Source organism: Maniola jurtina, chromosome Z (genome assembly GCF_905333055.1).
Source record: "Maniola jurtina chromosome Z, ilManJurt1.1, whole genome shotgun sequence".
Taxonomy (NCBI): Eukaryota; Metazoa; Arthropoda; class Insecta; order Lepidoptera; family Nymphalidae; genus Maniola; species Maniola jurtina.
This window is the reverse complement of record NC_060058.1, coordinates 8,181,318-8,201,976: the sequence shown is the minus strand read 5'-3', so window position 1 is coordinate 8,201,976 and position 20,659 is coordinate 8,181,318. Positions and strand designations below refer to the sequence as shown.

Below are 20,659 nucleotides of genomic sequence, written 5' to 3'. Positions count from 1 at the left end.
TTATAATTCTATACAAATTAAATTACGTAAATAAAAATTAATATTAAAATGTAATAATTAAATAAAGATAATATTATAAGAATTAAAATAATAATTGCAAAAAAAATGTATATAATTATACCAAAAACAGATGTCAATTTTTTTTGTTATATTATTATTATAACATTTTAAAGTTTGTAATATTAACTTCGGATTGCTTAAGTATGCAATATGGGATCAAGCTATTGATACAACTTATTAATTTTATTTTTAATGTAAAGTAAGACCCTTACTAATAAAAATGCACACACTACCCCATAGCTGCAACGCCTAATCTACACATTTCTAGAGTGCTTTCTGCTAACAATTTTCCCTGATATTGCTTGACTCTATACCGCTAATACAGGTTATATTTTAATTATTTTCAATATTTTTATTTAAGTTGGTGTATTATTTGCCATATTTGTATATATAATATTATAATTATACTTCAAATTATGATAATTTTAATTGTAATTTAAACAACACATATAAAGCTTTGCTAATGACTAGCAAAGCTAATTATTTTCTGTTGTTTCCGGGATAGTATAGCCATATAAGCAGGTGCCAATTACCCTTAAGGGGCATGAGACCGGCCTGCCCGCGAAATTCAAATTTAATTTGGTTTTTCGCAATTTGTAAACTAATACGACAACGTAGGCTTATGGTTATTTTATTTGCGACAATGGCAATATCATCCTCACAGGTTTAAAAATCTTTACTTGAAAAGGTCCAGTTTAAGAAATTAATTAAAGTATCGACTAATTTGTGAGAATAGTCGATACTTTAATTTATTTCTTAAACTGGACCTTTTGGTCCAGGCTCATGACCCTTAAGAGGCCAAAAGATCTTCTTGTACATAGTTTTAGGAGTAGGTAAGGTGTTGCAGCTGGGATATCGTAGTAGTAGAGCTAAGCGGGTAATCTCTAAACCCAGTGATAGTGATTATATTAATGTAGGTTTCGAATCTTAATTGAGAAATGGAGTTAAATTCATTTTTATTAACATATGTTTTTTCGGAAAATATATTCGATGCCGTTAGAAGTACCTTATTACTTTGATTGCGTTGTCAATAATTGATTTATTTGATTGGAATCATAGTGATTATATTAATGTAGGAAAGAATCCTATGATTATATTTATATTATATTATATCATTCATTTTCATTATTCACATTCATATATCATTCATCATCATTTTATATTATATCACTATGATTATGTTAATGTAGGTTACGAATCTTAATTGAGAAATGGAGTTAAAATCATTTTTTAACCCCCGACCCAAAAAGAGGGGCGTTATAAGTTTGACGTGTGTATCTGTTTCTGTGTATCTGTCTGTGGCATCATAGCTCCTAAACTAATGAACCGATTTTAATTTAGTTTTTTTTTGTTTGAAAGGTAGCTTGATCGAGAGTGTTCTTAGCTATAATCCAAAAAATCGGTTCAGCCGTTGGAAAGTTATCAGCTCTTTTCTAGTTACTGTAACCTTCACTTGTCGGGGGTGTTATAAATTTTTAATTTACACTTGTATTAACATAATTTATTTAGGAAAGTACATTCGGTGCTGTTAGAAATATGTACCTTATTACTTTGATTGCGTTGTAGTTAGATTTGACGATAACTATGGTGCTGGCTGCAGTGCCGTTACAGGAACGACAGTGGCAAAGCTAAGGTTCGTCGCGCGTCGCTGGAATAAATCGTGATCAAATTCATGAGTAATCCATAAAATTGAAGAACAAAATCTAAGCACCCTGACTTTAAACAGTAGGTATTGTCTATCCTACCTATGGTGTTATAGTAAAGCGCGAGGCCAGAAGCTCGCGAAGGTCTCGAACCTCGAAGCCAGCGAGCTTCGTAGCAAAACGGTGTAGGTGAAGCTGAATGAAGGGGCGATGGAGCGAGTCTTCTGGCGTAACCTATTTTAGAAAATGTGACACCTCTGGGTCCCCTGCTAATGACACTAGCGGTTAATTACCTATGTTATTTTACTGACAGCGGCTTAGCGCGTTTACAGTACCTATACTAGAAGTGTATATAGGATGCCGTTCACGGCCACGCATCCCAAAGTGATAGAGTACCGCTAACGGTATCGCATACTCTTTTTAACTGATCACAAGGCATTGTTATAGTATTTAAGTCACTATTATCATATTAATGGCATATTTTAATTCACTATTTTTATGTTTTAAACTTATTTTAAATAAAACGTTTAAACCAAAAGTTTATTTTTATTTTTCAAGCGTGATCTTCCTTCGGCGTATAAAATTAGTTCATCTTTTTCACTAACTTCAAAGTTACACCTACAAAAAACGTGTGTGCATTTCTCACGCGGTAGAAGAGCAACCTTCAGAAAACTAAACCTCTGACTAAGGTCATAGTGTGCATCAGGATGGCGGGTGTATGTCACTCATGATTTGTACGTGAGAGCCATGTATGTGGTTCTAAAATTTAAAGAACTTTAAAACCAATAATAAAGTAATACTATTTTAAAACCAATTTTTATAATAATAAAAAGCATGCGAGCTGCCAGCCTGATATCAGGATTGCGGCTGTAAAGCCGTTTCACACGCGCGCGCGTACACGTGATACTTGCTTGTGACGCGCGTGAATCCGTAGACATAAAATGCACCTACGCTATCGTCTGTACTACTCCAACTGTCTCTTGTCTGTTCTACCCGCTACTAGTGTTTTTGTAAAGCCTGAAGGTAGTCTTCATTCCAAAACACTACACACATAAGACTGCGTATATAACTACTTTTAACTGATATCTGATATACCTAATTATTTTAGTCAAATGAAAACTACTTTTGACCAACGTCGTTCGTTTTTAGTTTTTTGCAGTTAAACGTAGTTATCTGTAACAGCTGCAGTAACTACAATAATCCTCCAACCTATCATTTTATTGATCGGATGTTATTGGCCAAAAATAAAAACAACTTTTAACTGTTTATCTTTTAATCATCAAGCTTAAAGGTTCTTCCAGTGGCAAAATAATTACAAAATCCAACAATGTCTGAAGTAACAAAATGTTCAAGAAATTCAAATCATAAAACGAATGAACACTTGACATTGCTTCTGATATAACTTAAATGATATTTCATAAACAAAAGTAATTAATAATAATTAGTCTAGTCTACTGAGGTACTATTACTTCCTAATTATAACTACGTTTAAATTATTACTCGCATCTAAATAGTTGTAGATTTTTAGGTTTTTTGTTTCGTAGTCTCAGATGTCTGAGTTCGTTACCACAGAGATAATACAGTCTACACAGATAATAAATGCTGCCGCGCTTGTGTTTAACCCAATAGACATAGTGCCCGGTAAACTGAAAGAAAGAAAATAAAGAAAGAAATCTGTACATATCAAAAATACTGGTGATATAATTGTACATTAATGCGTATTACTTCATACATAACAATGGTGGAAATATTATAAGGGTGTTCGGAACAGTGTGTGTTAATTGAATATTATATCGTCAGGTAGCAGCGTAATATCATTATTAAGAAGACCATAATAGACCCTCGGATGGAGTAAAGCGCAGAATCTGCTTGCTGAACCGGTGATAGTCTTGACATAGTATCATAACACAGACTGCCCTACATGAAATAAATCCATTTTATAATCACTAGTTTTATTAAGTAGCTTTAATTATGTATAATTAGGAATATGTATCTCATCGAATCACAAATCGACTAAACATTTTGGTATATCTGTTATTTTATTTATCAATATCTTTATACAAAAAAAAAAAAACATTGCATATTTTTTCTCATTTCATTACTTGTAGAGTATCTATAGTATATTACTCTTAAGTAATAAGTTAATAGCTATAATGGTATCGAATAACAATTTTCGAATCTTATAACCCTATTATCATTTATTAAATGGCCCACTAGCAAATTTATGTATAATAAATAATTTAAATACAGTTTGATCATAACTGAAAATTTTAATTTCAACACTGAAACTTCTCCATTCTCTATAATGGCCAGTATTGAATTATTGCTATAGTTTCATTCTTTAGAAGTTATGAACGAAAACTTTGTTTGACTGAAATTTTTACTGGGTACAATCAGTTAAGGCAAGATAACACCTGCATGTTGGGACATATTAAGTATCCTTTTCTTACAACAGAATATGAAGAATGCTGTATAAATATAATGCTAACAAAATTACATTTTTTGGTTTAGAATATGAAGAATGATGTACATGTAAATATAATGCTATCAAAAACAAAATTTTATTTTTTGGTTTAGAATATGGAGAATTATGTGTAAATATAATAGCAATAAAAAAAATTACATTTTTTGGTTCTTATATCTTAAACTAATGAGCCAAATACTGACTATAATTCTATATTTCTATTTAACTCTATCACACAGTTTAACTACTGTACAAAAACTTATTTACAGGTAAATTATGTACTTATAACTATAAAAAAATGAAAAATGTTCAAATAAATTTAAATCCAAGTAATTCGTCTAAAAAAAATGTATAATTAAAGTAATTAATTCTGCCTTCCGGCCAGACAGTTACAATTTCTTCTAAATTACATTATTTCAAATAATAATAATTCTGTATAATAATGTAGTAATAACTACAAACAACAAAATTTCTTTCAAAAAGAATGTAGGTACTTGTTTTGATACAAACTACTGACTAAACTAAACGCAGTACAATTTTATCATTGTAAGATATACCATCTTCTTCCTCTTCTGGTTCTTCGTCCTCCTGCAAAAATGTGAAAGCTTAGTCTAGCTGTTCCAGATAACATTTATTTTTATTTTTATTCAGAAACAAGTCAGTCCTTGACTGCAATCTCACCTGGTGGTAAGTGATGATGCAGTCTAAGATGGAAGGGGGCTAACTTGGAAGGGGTATGCTTTCTACACAGTATCGTGCCACTACGGAACACTTAAATCGCTTGGCGGCACGGCTTTGCCGGTAGGGTGGAAACTAGTCACGGCCGTGGCCTCCCACCAGACCAGACCAGACCAGAAATTTAGAAATTATCCAAATCTTTTTGACCGGTACTTCAGCTTCCAACTCCTAAATCGTAATGCTGGATGTAGTAGTATAAACAGAAAGATTTGTTTGTTTGTAATCGAGAAACTCTGAAACTACTGAACCGATTCTTTTATATTAATTCTTTCATCATTATAAAGCTACTTTATCTGGAACTAACATAGACTATAAGTATGTATTATGAATATAGTGATATAACAACTTTCACTAGAGCCAAGCCGAGCGGATCAGTTAGTCTTAGTTTACCTTAAAGGTTTTAATATTGATTAACATGTTTCAAACAAGACACCTTCCATACTCACATCAAATCCGAAGCAAGTGTCCACATCTGATTCAAGCTTGATTGTTCTATCCAAGCCTTTTTGTTCAATTTGCTCATAAATTATTTCTTTCTTGTCTATTTCTTCTTCATCCTCGTTTTCTGTAATAACATAATATCTATATATATGAAAAGAAAAGACAACTGACTGAGATCATCAAGGCACAGCTCAAACTACTGAACAGATTAGGCTGAAATTCGGTATGCAGATATGTCGTAAGCATCCGCTAAGGATTTTTAAAAATATAACCCTAAGGAAATTAAATAGGGGATTGAAATTTGTGTAGTTCACGCAGACGAAGTCGCGGGCATTAGCTAGCACATAGATACATAGTGAGGTGGTCATTGTGAAAAGTAATTTAGACAAGAATTTACATAATTTTTTACATAGAACTTGGACGAAATTTTGTAAAGCATGTATAAAAATTCAAATTGCAAAAAAATCAAACAATTTTATAAATTTTAATTTTTGTATATATTTTTTTTTTTTTTTTTTTGGGTTTTTACCCTAATAAAGAAACTTATTATTATTATTATTATAAACATGGTTCAGAAATAAAGTAGGTGACTGAGTTTTACTTTTATTCTGGCTTTTAATTACAGATGGTTTCCTACAAATAAGTAACAGTGTGGGAATGGGTATAATCTTTTATAACAAAATTCTTCAATCAACTTTGGACTTGCCTTTACACAAGTTCAAGAAAATGTATTAAAACTATGCACCTGAGAAAAGCATATTATACAATCGAAGATTATGTAAATGATAAAAGAGCATGATTTGACCTGCAGCTCGCTCCAGCATACTATTGTATATCAAATCTTTGAAAAGAGCAACCGCCGAGTTTCTTGCTGGTTCTTCTCGGTAGGAAAGGCATTCCGAAAGGACGCAAGCTACTACGGTACCAAATTTCATACAAATCGGTTAAGTGGATGGGTCTTTTGGAATCCCGCGGGAACTCTTTTATTTTCCGGGATAAATCCTATGTCCGTCCCCGGGATATAAGCTAACCATGTACCAAATTTCGTCAGAATCGGTTAAACTGTTGGGCTGTGAAAAGGTAGCAAACAGACAGAGAGATAGATAGATAGATAGACAGACAGACACACTTTCGCATTTATAATATTAGTATGGATTTGAATTTAAAGTACCTTCTTCTTCATCTTCTTCTTCGTAGTCGGGCGCCGAGACGAGCTGCGTGTCGCCGTCCTCCGCCTGGATCACCTCGAGCACGACGTACTGCTGGCCGTCGTCGTCGGCCACTGTCAATAGCTCACCGCGCTCCAGCTGGTTGTCGCCGAGGTCCAACTTCATATTCTCCTCTGACTCATTGTCGGAATCGTCCGTCTACAACAAGCATTTTCTTAAGTAACACGCGTATTCACAAACGTTACTATGAGGTCTCATAGTGCGCTCGAACGCACAGGGTACAGAAAACCTATTCATAAACAACACTTGCGGATCGGCCGACACTATGCGTCCGTCAAAACGAGCGCACAGGAAAAGTAGCTCACTAGCTATTTTAACCTACGCATAGCAAACGTCAAACCGTAGTCAAACCAAAGTCAAACTAATAACAGGTACCCAACATAGGTTACGTTTGATTGTTTTTGCCTTTTTTAAGGGGTAAGTACTTATTTACCCCATTTTCGGTCAAGATATACTGTAAGGACATGCTAGGAATTTAATTTGTAATGTAAAGACAACGACAAAACTAGATTTTTAATACAACTAAAAGAAAGAGGATATAAAACCTTATCAACTACAAATTAAAAAATTGTCTTGAGTAATGTCAATTGATAATTTTTTTGACGTTTGTATCTGACCTGTCAGTCGACTCGAATGAAGTTGCGACTTGGATGAAGGATTGCGACACAACGGTAACCAATCATAGCGCTCCATTTAATGATATGCGTCCACATAGCAAAGAGTCCTTTAAGTATTGTTTATGAAAATAAATAAATAAATAAATGAAATAAATGGCTTGGCACAACGAACGCATAGCAAAACATCGTACTTAGCATAGCATTGCTGCTTCACTCAAGCAAGTAACGTTTGTGAATATGGGTGTAAGTCTTCTGAAGTGGCAATGGGCAGGGAACATAGTTCAAAAAACTAATAGGCGTTAGGGTCGCAAGGTGCTAGAACGACGACCTCGACTGGAAAGTGCTCTTCTCAGACTTGGGCACGTTTGGAACCCTCGTAGCTTTAGTTTTAAGTTACGTAATTAATTATCACCACTACATCGTAATTTAACAATTTCGACCATCAAAAGGAGGACAATTGTACCTATTTTGAATAAATGATTTGACTTTTAGTTTGAGTGCATTGGGAGACCAATTAGGTATGTAGGTGTACAAACGACATCAAATGACTAGTAGGCTGCCATTGGATTCAGGTGGCGCCTCTATATTTTATGTGCAGTCTAAAGTTTAACATGTACTTAAGTACCTTTTATAATCAAAGGACCAATTGCAGTTAGATATATAGATAGATAGAATAAATCGAAAACATGATTTAGTGGTGAAATAACAATATTGCTGTAGGAATATGTACCTTAACATTAGCATCCACAAACTTAATTTTCTTTTGCCGCCCCAACCTGAGGGCCAGTGCTCTCTCTTGGTGGCCCGAGTCAGGATCGTGTATGGCCAGATGTCTAATTAGATTCCCCTTGTGAGCGAATGTTCGCTTACATTCGTGACAAGTGTGAGTTTTTTCCTTAGGCGGCTTTGGTTCGTAGTTGGGATTGTGATACAAATTTTGATGACGCCGCAACAGTTGCTTCTGTCTACAAAATGAATACTGAATGAATACAACTATTTCAACGAATCATAAGCTAAGAAATCTCCTTATATCTACACATCAGAGTAAAAATATTACATCAAGTGGCTAGCAAAGAATATTGGCAATTAGCAATATTAACACATTGATCGATAGTTATCGAACACTAGACCAATGTGTACTGGGGCTATTAAAGATAGTTAAATTAATTATAATGTCACATGCATTATGCAATTATAATGCATCTGAACGATCAAAGGGGAAAAACTTGAGCCATGTAACATCTTAGCGAGAAATATATTTTGAATCTATATGTATATTTGGGGCATCGATTCTGTTTTTCTCTAAACTTAGAGTATCTGTTTTTTCTCTTTATTAGTGCTAAAAAAGGACGGAACATGAACAGACACTAACTTTTAGTGCGCAATTTGAACAATAGGCTCGCAACTTGCACCTAGAGTCACAAGGTTTAACAGGTCTAAACTAGATTAGATTTGTCTGTCCTTTGATTATTACATTAGTAAGTAATTGGTGGCAATACCACAATAATACAAAGATGCTCTACAAATTTATTTGCACTCAGAATCAGTACCGTTTAAGTAGATTTATTATTTATTGTAGAAATACATCAATAACTTAGCTAAGTATTTTCACTAAGACCCTTTGTTAGTTCAGACGCATTATAATAATATTACCAGTACGCACACGCACAACAGACGGAAACGTTTAAGTGCCGAAACTAGGCCTGAAGGAAGAAAGAAGAATATTGCCAGCCCAGAAAACACAACAGTTACCTGAAGGATTGGTCGCACTGGTCACATACGAAGGGTTTTTCATCTGTGTGCTTCAGCATATGTGTCTTGAGATGACGCAGCGTGGTCGATGCATACGGACACAGCTCACACTTGAAACACTTCTCACCTTCATGAGTCTGTATGGAAAATATAATATTTTCTCAGTCTAAATGGTAAAATTGTATGGTATATGGGATATTAAAGTTTTTTTTTTTGACTACAGCCTTCAGAATCGAAACAATATCTGTTCAGATTGTTCGATTCTGAATTTGACAAAATTCTGAGTTTGACAAAACTTTCAGAAATCACAATGTACATGTAATTGTATGTAATAATAATGTATGTAAAAATATCAAAGGTTGGCTTTGTTTTATACAAATGTCTGTATAAAATTTAAATTTGAACGTTGTTATGTTTATTCATTATTTAAATAGAATATTTTGTTCTTTGATGAATACCATCACATTATATTCACTACTTGCAATGACTTTAGAGTTATCAACTAATCTTCTATCTTATCTAAATTGAGTGACTAGGATATTAAAGTGGCAGGGTTCTGCAAGGTAGACAACAGTTAAGAGAGGATTTAGGGAAAATCGTAATAGTTCGGGAAATAAGAAAATTTAAGAAAAGTTTCACTTCAAATATTTTATCCCCAAGGCAGTCGTAGATACTCACCTTATTGTGTACTTTGCAAGAATATCGATCTGGGAATGATTTTCCACACCGTTTGCATTTGAGCGGTTTATCCGAAGTGTGCAGTTTTTGCACATGGATACGCAGATCCGTTTTGCGGCCGCATTTTGTCGGACACAATTCACAGGGGAACACTGGCTTCTCAGATACTAGAACAAAAGAAAAAGAAAGTTCTGACATGACAGATATCTTAATAAATAAATCCTTTTGCACATCAGGATTGTGTTTCTTTCACTCGTTTTATTAGGAGGCCGTACCTCAAAAGGAACCCTTATAAGATGTTGTTTGTCCTTATAAGATTTGTTGTCTGTCTGTCGTGTCTGTCAAGTACTTCCCGTTACTATAGGGTACTTCCCGTTGACCTAAAATCATGAAATTTGTCAGGTAGGTAAGTCTTATAGCACAAGGGGAAAATTCAAAAACTGTGAAGTTATGCTTTAAAAAAAAATTAAAAATTGTTATTTTTTGTACGATGGAATCTTTCGTGTGTGAGCCCGACTCGCACTTAACCGGTTTCATTTTAATTCCCATGTAAGCTTAGCTAGCTGTATGAGTTTTCTTTTCAGTAAAATTAACTGGTACATGAGCATTGTCTTCTTCAGCTATAGTCCCCCAATGTTAATGCAGTGCAGAAAACAATGTTATAATTGTCAGTAATATAGTCAGGGCTCTGCCTGAAAATCAGCACTGCAGTAGTCAAATACTGCAGCATCTTGCAGGGCAGAGCCCTTTTAGCTCACAGACACAACAATAGTTTAATAGTATTTTCTAGTTTTAAGTTCAATTAATATTTAAGTTTAATTGTATTTTTATTTTTATTCCTGTTTTTTTTTTGTGATTCTGTAATTGAGCTCAATAAACTTTTTTTTATTTATTAATTTTTCGTTAGTTCTTGGCTTCCTTTTTTGAGAGGCTTTCCCTAACCTTTGTTAGGGCTAGAAATTACAATAACAACACAAGATAGTAGTGTTAGTAAGGAAGTAAGGAAGTGTTCGTAATATATATAATAAATAATGGGCGATTAGTATGCTTATTGACATAAAGGAACAAAAACTAAAAATATCAAGCACCCAGTACCAAAACAATAAACATGGATGATAAAAATAAATTATAATTTAATATCATAAAAATTAATATAATTATACAGGCATCTTAGAACCAAAGGATTAGGAAAAGAGAGGAGATAAGTAAAGTAAATTGGGCGACGGATATTACAAGGTAGTATTTTGTATCTCTCGTCCAGAACACACACTCACATTATCAGGCCTGGATACCTGATGCATGGCAAATCACACTCGTTTTATCGAAAACCGAATCGACTGAAGTTGCAACCATCAGCTAAGGAGACAAAAAAAAAAGAAGATTCCAACGAATTGAGAACCTCCTCCTTTCTTGAAGTCGGTTAATAAAGAAGAAAGTACCATTGTGTATGAGTTTGTGAGCCTTGAGGGAGTTAGATTGTGTGAAGCACATTTTGCAGTGGTCACACTTGTAGGGTTTCTCGCCAGTGTGTGTCCGCATGTGACGCTTCAGCTTGAATGTGTCTTGCGATGCATACGTGCAGTGCGGGCACTGAAAAAAATATAAAATAAGTTTTTTCAAAGAATATTAACAGCTATGTTAAACATGGCTAATATTTTCCTTTACTCTCCTAATAATGGCCTGAGAGCCGGATTAAAAGTCCTGTGGATCAGGTACATGGTCAGTTTTCTCGTGTGCGAGTAGAATTATTACCATAGACCCGACCCATCCAAAACATGGAGAGTCTCTTCTCTTCTTCCAGCCCTTATCCCAAGCTAGGTCGGGTAGGCACAACATGTCTTCCTCTTCAACTCTCTTCTGTCATCCATCAACTTATCATCTACCCCTTTTATACGCATATCCTCTTTCACGCAATCCACCCACCTTTTCTTTGGTTGTCCTCTTTTCTTTTCTCCATCCACATGCATATTTAACATTCTTCTAGTGATATGACTCTCTTCCCTCCGCATTACATGCCAGCCTATTCTCATTTTTTCTACCACTAGTGCTACTTTTAAAAGTAGTGGAGAGTGAGGGTAAGTATACGTAATAGTAGTAAACTCTCCGTTAGATTCTGAATCCACGATATGTCAGATATTGGGCTATGGGTGACGTGAATCAAAGAAAAATAGTTGTTTCATAGCCTAGCTATCATCAAATATATGTAACATTTGACGTCTGCGAGTCACGTCAAAGTCTCCATGTGTTTGTACAAGTTCCCTAACTGCCATGGACTGTGGTCGTACCGTAAACGTGCCCTATGGCTCACTTCCCTATTAGCTCACCTCGATGGACAGGGTGTAGTATGGATATGGTGTACATACCTGGTAGGGGCGCTCGCCAGTGTGGCAGCGCTTGTGCCGCCGCAGCTTGGACAGCTCGACGGACGCGTAGTCGCACTCGGTGCATTTGTGCGGCTTCTCGTGCGTGTGCCGGTACCGCACATGGCGCACCAGTTCACCTGCGAATCATCAAACACTTCACATTATTTATATTTACTAGATGATGAGACTGCAACTTCATCCATTCTTTAGGTTTCTTAAAATCCAGTGGGAACTCTTTGCTTTCCCGGGATAAAATGCCTATGTCGAACTACGGGACACAAACTACCTATGTACCGTGGACACTCTTTGATTTTCCAGAATAAAAAGTAGCCTATGTCAGTCCCCAGGATGTAAGCTAACTCTGTACCAAATTTCATCAAAATTGGTGTAACTGTTGGGCTGTGAAAAGGTAGCAGACAGACAGACAGACACACTTTCGCATTAGTATGGAAGTATGGATTTATTAGGGTTCCGTGCCTGAAAGGTACCAGCAGGGTCCTATTACTAAGCTTCCGCAGTCTATCTGCCAGCGGGCTATATCTCATGAACCATAATAGGTAGAGAATTACACTTTACACCCAGTGTGTATATCTACTACCACTACAGCAACAAATAATGAAAATTTCAAAATTGCCACCATGTCAATTTCTTGTATGACACGAAACCCTTTATGTGCTAGTCCGACTCGCACTTGATCAGGTTTTCTATGATCGTAAGTAGGTATACAGTGTGTTTATTTAATTAAATGGGACAATATGGGAAAATCCAAAACCATAGGAGATACAGAGAAACTGTCTTAGGAACCTTTGTATTTTTTGAAAACAAATTTGCTAGTCAATTTTTTGGTCAAGCGTTGAGTTCTCCATAAAAACAAATTAAGTTGACAATTTTTTTTTGAATGCAGATTAACTCAGTTTCATGTAAGAATCATTTCATTATATTGAAAGAAAAAAATCAGGACAGCAGAAGTTAGTTGAATTTAGGTAGTCTTGAATGTTAAAGTAACCATTGGGTTCACAATGCACACAATATTATCCATATTTATGTGCCAACTGCCTTGTCAAAAGTACAGTTTTACCTTAGATTATGGACTAAATATCTACTAAGCTTTTTTTCATAATTACTGTCTATCTTTGCTGTACCTATTCTACTCCCTTTACAACCTCTCGCACTGCCAACGGTCACTGGTAGAGATCTCTTATAGAGATAAGTGCTTCCCTGTCCACTTTTTCTTTATTTTTATTTTTATTGTTACATAACTTTCTGGTACAAATAAAAATAAATAAATACTATTGGTCTGTTGATATGACAAATGACACATAAAGCAAATATGGCGAGTGCTTTCTCTAAATTTATGCACTGTACAAAGCTTTAACTTTTTGTCAATACCCTTACCGGATGTAGTGAAAGGGCTGTTGCAGTATTTGCACACATGTGGTTTAATACCGTTGTGCATGTTCACATGGTTTTGCAATGACGCCGTGGTCTTAAAGCCGCGTTCACAAACGTTGCACTTGTGCGGCCGCTCTTCCGAATGGGTCTTCATATGGCGTAGCAGAAGGTATCTGTACATAAGTTCTTAATTTAGTGCAAAAATTTATAACACCCCCGACAAGTGAAGGTTACAGTAACTAGAAAAGAGCTGATAACTTTCAAACAGCTGAACCGATTTTCTTGGATTATAGCTAAGAACACTCGATCAAGCCACCTTTCAAACAAAAAAAAAACTAAATTAAAATCGGTTCATTAGTTTAGGAGCTACAATGCCACAGACAGATACACAGATATACACGTCAAACTTAAAACACCCCTCTTTTTGGGTCGGGAGTTAAAAATTTTAATAGACTAATCTCGCTGGTCGGCAAAAAATTTTGCATGAGTTGGTAAAATAAACAAAAACATGTAGAACATAGCTTCAATGCTTACCGCCTGTGACTTGAATATGGGCAGAAATTACATGTGAAAATCGGCCGATGATGCTTATTCCTTCTCGTTCCAAAAGTTTTTTTGGGCTGCAAGCAAATATAACATATGGTTTTTAATGTAACATATAAAGTAGTAAATGTAAGGTGGACAAGGAAATCTGAGGATCGGGTGAAATAGTGCTCTTTGGGAAAGGCACAATGTATGTCTGCAGGCTTATATGATAAAAATCCCATCAATGCCAGCCTCTTTCTGGATATTCTGTCTAGTTGAGGGAACACCATCATACTACACACCTTTAGAGTTTCCTCAACTTCATCTGCAAATTCTATTATAGGCTTTTTCTCTTCTTCTTCATCTTCTTCTTCGTCAAACTTGTACACATCATTGTTTTTTTCTTCATCCTAGAAAAAAGACATAAATTAAACGTGACATCAGCTGAATAACAAAGCAACATGTACTGATAACTGGTAGATACATAGAAAAAAAAAAACCAGCCAAGGCCCAAGCAGCTGTGCCATTTTTTTTTAAATAAAGAATATTAGTCATTTTAATCATAACTATCATTCCCCTTTCTCCTCCAACTAAGCGTTAAGCTTGTGCTAGGAGTGGGTACGATAAAAGTGCAACGGGTGGGGTTTGAACCACCGACCTTTCGGATTTCAGTCCTCTCAGTTGAGCTATTGAGGCTTTACACATGCTTATTTAGGTCACAGAAATTAATATGTGCATCTTTCAACTTAGCCGATTCAGTGGATATGAACCAAATTGGCTGCGAGTTGTGACAGATGGACAGACACACACGTGATCTTATAAGAATTCTTTTTTCGTTCAGTTATACTGAACCCTGAACAGATAGATAGTAATGATTTTTTTTTAAATTACCTGATCTACTTTAATATCAATATTCATTATTGGCTTTGTATCCTCTTGCATAACCAATACATAGCTCAATTCGCCATTTTCTTCTGAGGGCACTAATGTCACCGTATGATAGGCTTCTCCATCTACCAACATCTGAGCTTCTTGTGGTATCTACAAAATATTATTAAGTACATCTATAATTACTTTGTTTTAATAGAGCCTGGGCTAAACATGTGAGAGAAAAATTACAGTCTCAAATCTAACGCAATTGAGAAAAGTTGCAGTCACAAATCAAAAGCTAGCAGTAATTTTTACGACAAAGTTCTAACAAGTTGTTTTCTATATTTGCCTATGAACTAAGTAGTCGCTTTTAATTATGTGGATACAGTTGTATCTCTTCTCACCACCTATGCTCTGGCAAAGTCATGGTGAGTCAGCTGGTAGTATAATAAAACATATATTGATAACACTTTGTCTTACAAATTACATATATCAAATTTAACATCAAAAATAAGAAAATTAATATATATTTTCAAAAATCTTAGGTCATCAGTAAGTAGAGATACTATCTTTATGGTATATTATGCAATTTGCCAATCATTACTCAAGTATTGCATATCGGTCTGGGAAGGGAGTATTAAAACTGCGATGTTACAGCTAGAAAGAGCACAGAGATCGATTTTGAAAGTAATGAATAAAAAACCTTTCAGATTTCCAACAACAGAACAAAAAGAAAGATGAAAGACATAAAACTGCACTTGCTGAGACAATACCACATAGTTAGCTCTAGACTATACAATAAAATAAATAAAGCTATTAAGATTTATCCACTAAATAGAAACGAATGTAAAAAACAGGTTAAAGAATGGCTACTTAAACAAACGTATGTTGACACTGAAAAAATGCTGGTAGTTCTAACTTAACATAATAAAATATCAATTTCAAACGTATTACATCAGACACACACCTCACGCACACACATACACGCTCACACACTACACGCACGCCTTGTATTGAATACAAAAAATAAAATAAAAAAATGAAATATAAAAAGTGGATCAATAATTCGTGCTAGTTTTGTTAGGTTTACTAAATTATTTTAAATTATTTTTAGTTATACGTGTCTAACTAAAACTGTGTAATTAATAATTAGAAATTTGTAAAAAAAACTAGTCGTAAGCTGCTTTTAATAAAAACATTATTTATTTATTATATAATTATACATAACATACTAAAATACAAAATATTATACCTCTGGACTATCGTCTGCTTCTGCTTCAGTAGGTAGAGAGACCAGATTTTGGTTATCTCCAGATGGCTGGTAATAGTACCGACCTTCCTCATCCACAAAGTAAGTAACTCCTGTATCTGCTTCATCGCCACTTCCGTTAACTTGAAAATTAATAAAAGTAAATCTAGCCATAAGAAGAACTCAGGGGACACGAGAAAAAAAGCTTTGCATACATGTGTAAATTGAAAATTTATAACACCCCCAACAAGTGAAGGTAACTAGGAAAGAGCTGATAATTTTCAAATTGCTGAACTGATTTTCTTGGATTATAGCTAAGAACACTCTCGATCAAGCTACCTTTCAAACAAAAAAAGCTAAATTTAAATCGGTTCATTCGTTTAGGAGCTACGACGCCACAGACAGATACATCCGTCAAACTTATAACACCCCTCTTTTTGGATCGGGGGTTAATAAAATGCATTTGCATAATCTCTTACTTTTACAACACAATAAAGCCGAGATGCCGTTTCTTATAGACATGCTGGCTAGCAAACAATTAATGACGTGTTTCTGGACTGGTTTGAATTGGTTATTTTCATGAATCAACCGCCATGGTTCTGGTAATGCTAAGTATAAACTGAACATACATAAAATGGATAAGATACCTCGCCAGATAACCTGAAGGTGGCGGGAAGTGGATGGATGAGGAAAAAGGAGGGCCACATTTGGTGGTGTGCTCATGGGAAGGTTTACACCCGCCAGTAGACACATACAGGCTAATAGATTGGCTTGGATCAGCTTAACATTAGGATTTTTTTTGAAAAAGGTCACACCTGGATCACACTACATTAGTAAAAAAATTTGTATCAAATCACCATGGAACTAACCTCAAACACAAGGGCGTTTGAGGTTAAACAAAAAGCGTAGTTTTAACTAATGGCCGAGGACTTAGTGCTTAAGCATTTGAGCTCATTTGGCAACTGTATGCAATTTTTGAGTGGTAGGTGAGACAATGGAAGTGTACTAATGTATTCTAAAGTTGCATCTGACACCAGGGCACTCCCCATAATTCCTTGTGCACATATAAAACATAGTTATTAACATAACCATAACTCATCAAGATTATTGTCAGTCAAAACACCAGCACTTACCAGCAATAACAGTAGCTGTTGTTTCATTTTCCTGATCAAATGAGTTTAAATAAGTTTGCAGTATGGTTTTGCCTTTATTCACACTTTTCTTATCAGGTGGCGGCATGTTGCTAAAACAATGATTGATTAATTAGTCACCTATGCCAAACAATAGCTCATACATTACTAGTTTATATGGGACTGTGATTATGTTGTGACCATGCGCATATGAAAAAGGGGCTTAGGGTTGTAGTTGTTGTAGTAGTGAACGCAATCACCGCATACGCAATACGCATCATGTACTTGTCCTATGTATCAACTATCATGTCATAGGTACAAGTACTTTTGATATGACAGTTGACACAGAGCAAATATGTTGAGGGTGTTTTAAAAATTTATGCATTTATCTGTATTTTAGAGACTAATGATTACTTTTTAGGGGTCCATACACCAAAAGGAAAAACGGAACTTTTATAGGATCACTTTGCTGTCTGTCTTTCTGTCTATCCATCCATTGTGTCTGTCAAGAAAACCTATAGGGTACTTCTCGTTGACCTAGAATCATGATATTTGGCAAGTAGGTAGGTCTCATAGCACAAGTAAAGGTAAAATAATCCGAAAACCCCTGAATTTGTGGTTACATCACAAAAAAAAAATTAAAATGTTTTAAGGAACAAATAATTGGTATTTTCAATTTTCAAAGTAAGATTCAAAAGTAATTGTAAAAGTTTAATTGAATAAAAAATATTTATGTACCAAGTGGAGCATCATTCATATTTCATATTACCTACTTATACCTTTTTCTTTTTCTTTATTAATTATGACTAATTAGTATTTTTATTTTAATTTAAGACATTTTTGTTCATTGTAAACTTTTTATTGTTTAATAATAATTATTATTTCTAATTTATTTTGGCACAAGTTGTGACACCTAATTAATAAGTTATGTATCTAATAACGTGTGTGTGTGTATTTATAGATTTAAGTATGTATTGATATTATAATTTTCTGGTGTCCTAATAAATAAATAAATAAATCATATGTAAGGCCTTTACCTGAACATTTTAAAACAGTTTTTTACTTATTTTTATTCATAAGGTTTTCTTTTTTGAGGTATAAAACTCTAAAAATGACACAACCCAGCTCTAATGAATTAATTTGTATAATTGCTTTTTTGGATTTCTAATGCTTTAAACTAAAAAGTTTACTTATTAAAAATTAGAGTGAAAATACTTAAATCAAAAACACAAAATCTTTAGAAATAATGTTTGTTATAGTTTTTGATGATTTAGGTTTAGTAAAAACAAAAACTACGTCTTAGTTTATATTGCAATCATCATCATACAATAAGGTTATTAAAATTTTGCCAAACAATTCATGAAACTGTTGTTAATACACAATTGAGGCTAGTTCTGTTGTTGTATGGTTGATATGTTCACAAGTAAATTGAGGGGTCTAAAATCTAGTCCTACCCGTTTGCACAGTCAGTTTTATGATAAGGAATAGCCATACATTTAGACCTAACATTTTAGCTTGCTCAAATACTGAAATTGTGTACAACAATTATTAGCCACACTGGCTCCAATTTTTGTTGTCAACGTATAACATATTTTACACGTTGCGTCCGCCATTTTATTCATTTATATTGCTGATTATGAACAATTTGTTCATTAAATACCTGAATCCTGTAGGGCTCACAAGTTTTTCCTAACAATAATTTATAACACTTCAATAGTTTAATGAATTAGCGCCACTCGAGAAGTTAAAGATAAAGACTGATGAAAAGAATCATAGACGGCGCTGTCTAATATGAAAAATATTTCTTGATTTCGCTATTGAACTTATAAAGGGCAACGTTAGAACATGGCACACAAAGAAATTCTTATTGCTGTGATCATCAAATTGAAATTTATTAATTAGTTTACGAATACAATGTACCTGAAATTAATAAGATGCAGAGCAGCTTCTAATTTTTCTCAACGAGGGCGTTTCGATCAATTCCTTCCATATTCCTTCTTTTTTTAGCGATGGTGACGCCGATCACCGACCAGAGACAAAAGAAGACCTACTAGCGCCGATACCCGAAATGGCGGACGCAAGAACTATCCATCACAGACTAATTATAATAGGTATCTATATATCTTTATCTTTATTTATTAGTAGGTACTTATTAAGTGTAAGGTACAACTCTATGCTCGGACTTCGTCTGTGGTGGCGTTTGCTGGCGCGCGTGTTGTGACTTTTTGGAGTGTTTTTTTTGTTAAAACTGACTGAAAAGCGCTCTAAGGAGGTGCCGTGCGTATGTCGGCGAGCGCCGGCACAGACGGGGTCCATACTTGTATAGATTAGCTAACTTGTTACAAATAACAACAAACTTGACATTGGCTAATCATTGTAAAAGCCAGACGAGAGAGAAAAAAAAAAAAAAGAAAACTCTATGCTCTATGCATATGCTTTTTTTCAACTGGCTTTTCGGCTCTGGGTTCTAGTTTTTTGAATATTAAGGCCAAATCAGAGGGAGAGTTTCCCAAAACCACACGCTTGTGATAAACAAACACGACGATAAAGATGGCGATGGGTAACTTTAGAATCGTGTCAATTGTGAGTTTAAAATTTAAGCGTTAAGAAATTTCTTCCTTGTGCTATTATTTTATCGTTTTTTTAGCTAATTTTCAACTTATTTTTAAATTTTGTACATCATTAGATAGCTGAGAATGTGTAGAAGCTTTGCAAATAATTTGCAGGCCAAAAATTTCTGTAACTTTAAAAAAAATAGCATTTTTGGCAAAGTAACCCAATAGAAATTATCAAACTGGTACAGTCTTGGATCCGGATCCCTAACCGGGGAACCTACAAAGATTATTTTAATTTTAGAATTCACAATTAATTATTAATTGAGATGTTTAGTACTTAGAAATTAAATAAAAATTCGGCAATATGCCTTACTTTTTTTTAAATGAATTTTAAAAGAAACAAATAGGTATTTTTCTGAAAACGATCAATAACTCAAAAACGGGCGGTTTTTGCCCATAAGTGTTTAGAGGTCATTTGTAGCATTTGACCTCCTCTACAAGTTCTCAAAGAGAAGGTACCGTATTTCTGGACTTCGTGTATAAATATCGCACATATGGATAAAAAAATACTAAAAATAATTTCCCCGCTTCAAAACGTTTCAGATTTTAAATAATGTATAAAAAAGAATTTTAAAAAAAATCATCAAAATCGGAACTGTTTCTGAGGACTTCCTAAGATTGGCTATTTTACGGCTTTATTTACTCCACTAATAGGTGAGCTCACCATAATAATTTTTAGACCCTAACACTAAGCACCAAGTAAAATATGTTAACTCCAAATAAAATAAATCCACTCTATACCGAGTTCAAACCATGGACGTATTTATAATTCTATCTATTATATCGATAGTTCAAACAGACACGACACTTCAATTTTATTTCTTAGTATAGAAGATTAGATATAGATATAGATACGCGAGATTGGCGAAGTAAATTGTGCCGTTGTGGCACTG

The 20,659-nt window shown here is 34.4% G+C and overlaps 1 protein-coding gene across 1 annotated transcript; it reads right to left on the bottom strand.

Moving 5' to 3' along the window:
- Positions 1-2,952: 2,952 nt before the first annotated feature.
- LOC123880169 (transcriptional repressor CTCF-like) lies at positions 2,953-19,222 on the bottom strand. The gene is made up of 15 exons (XM_045928138.1): positions 19,072-19,222; positions 17,155-17,264; positions 16,025-16,164; positions 14,794-14,943; positions 14,205-14,312; positions 13,912-13,997; positions 13,381-13,550; positions 11,986-12,122; positions 11,062-11,212; positions 9,623-9,789; positions 8,945-9,081; positions 7,923-8,157; positions 6,518-6,713; positions 5,352-5,470; positions 2,953-4,755 (listed from the first exon to the last, which is right to left on the bottom strand). The coding sequence occupies exons 2-15, from the start codon at positions 17,258-17,260 to the stop codon at positions 4,684-4,686; spliced, it is 1,974 nt and encodes a 657-aa protein (XP_045784094.1). The 5' UTR covers positions 17,261-17,264; positions 19,072-19,222; the 3' UTR covers positions 2,953-4,683.
- Between the last annotated feature and the right edge of the window lie 1,437 nt (positions 19,223-20,659).

Bases quoted from the DNA above. Each gene is read 5' to 3' on its own strand.
- LOC123880169 (XM_045928138.1), bottom strand. From the start codon at position 17,260: ATGCCGCCACCTGATAAGAAAAGTGTGAATAAAGGCAAAACCATACTG. The intron at 16,165-17,154 runs GTAAGTGCTGGT...TTAATTTTCAAG, and splicing joins AACAGCTACTGTTATTGCTG to TTAACGGAAGTGGCGATGAA. The intron at 13,998-14,204 runs GTGTGTAGTATG...ATTTGCTTGCAG, and splicing joins AAGTTGAGGAAACTCTAAAG to CCCAAAAAAACTTTTGGAAC.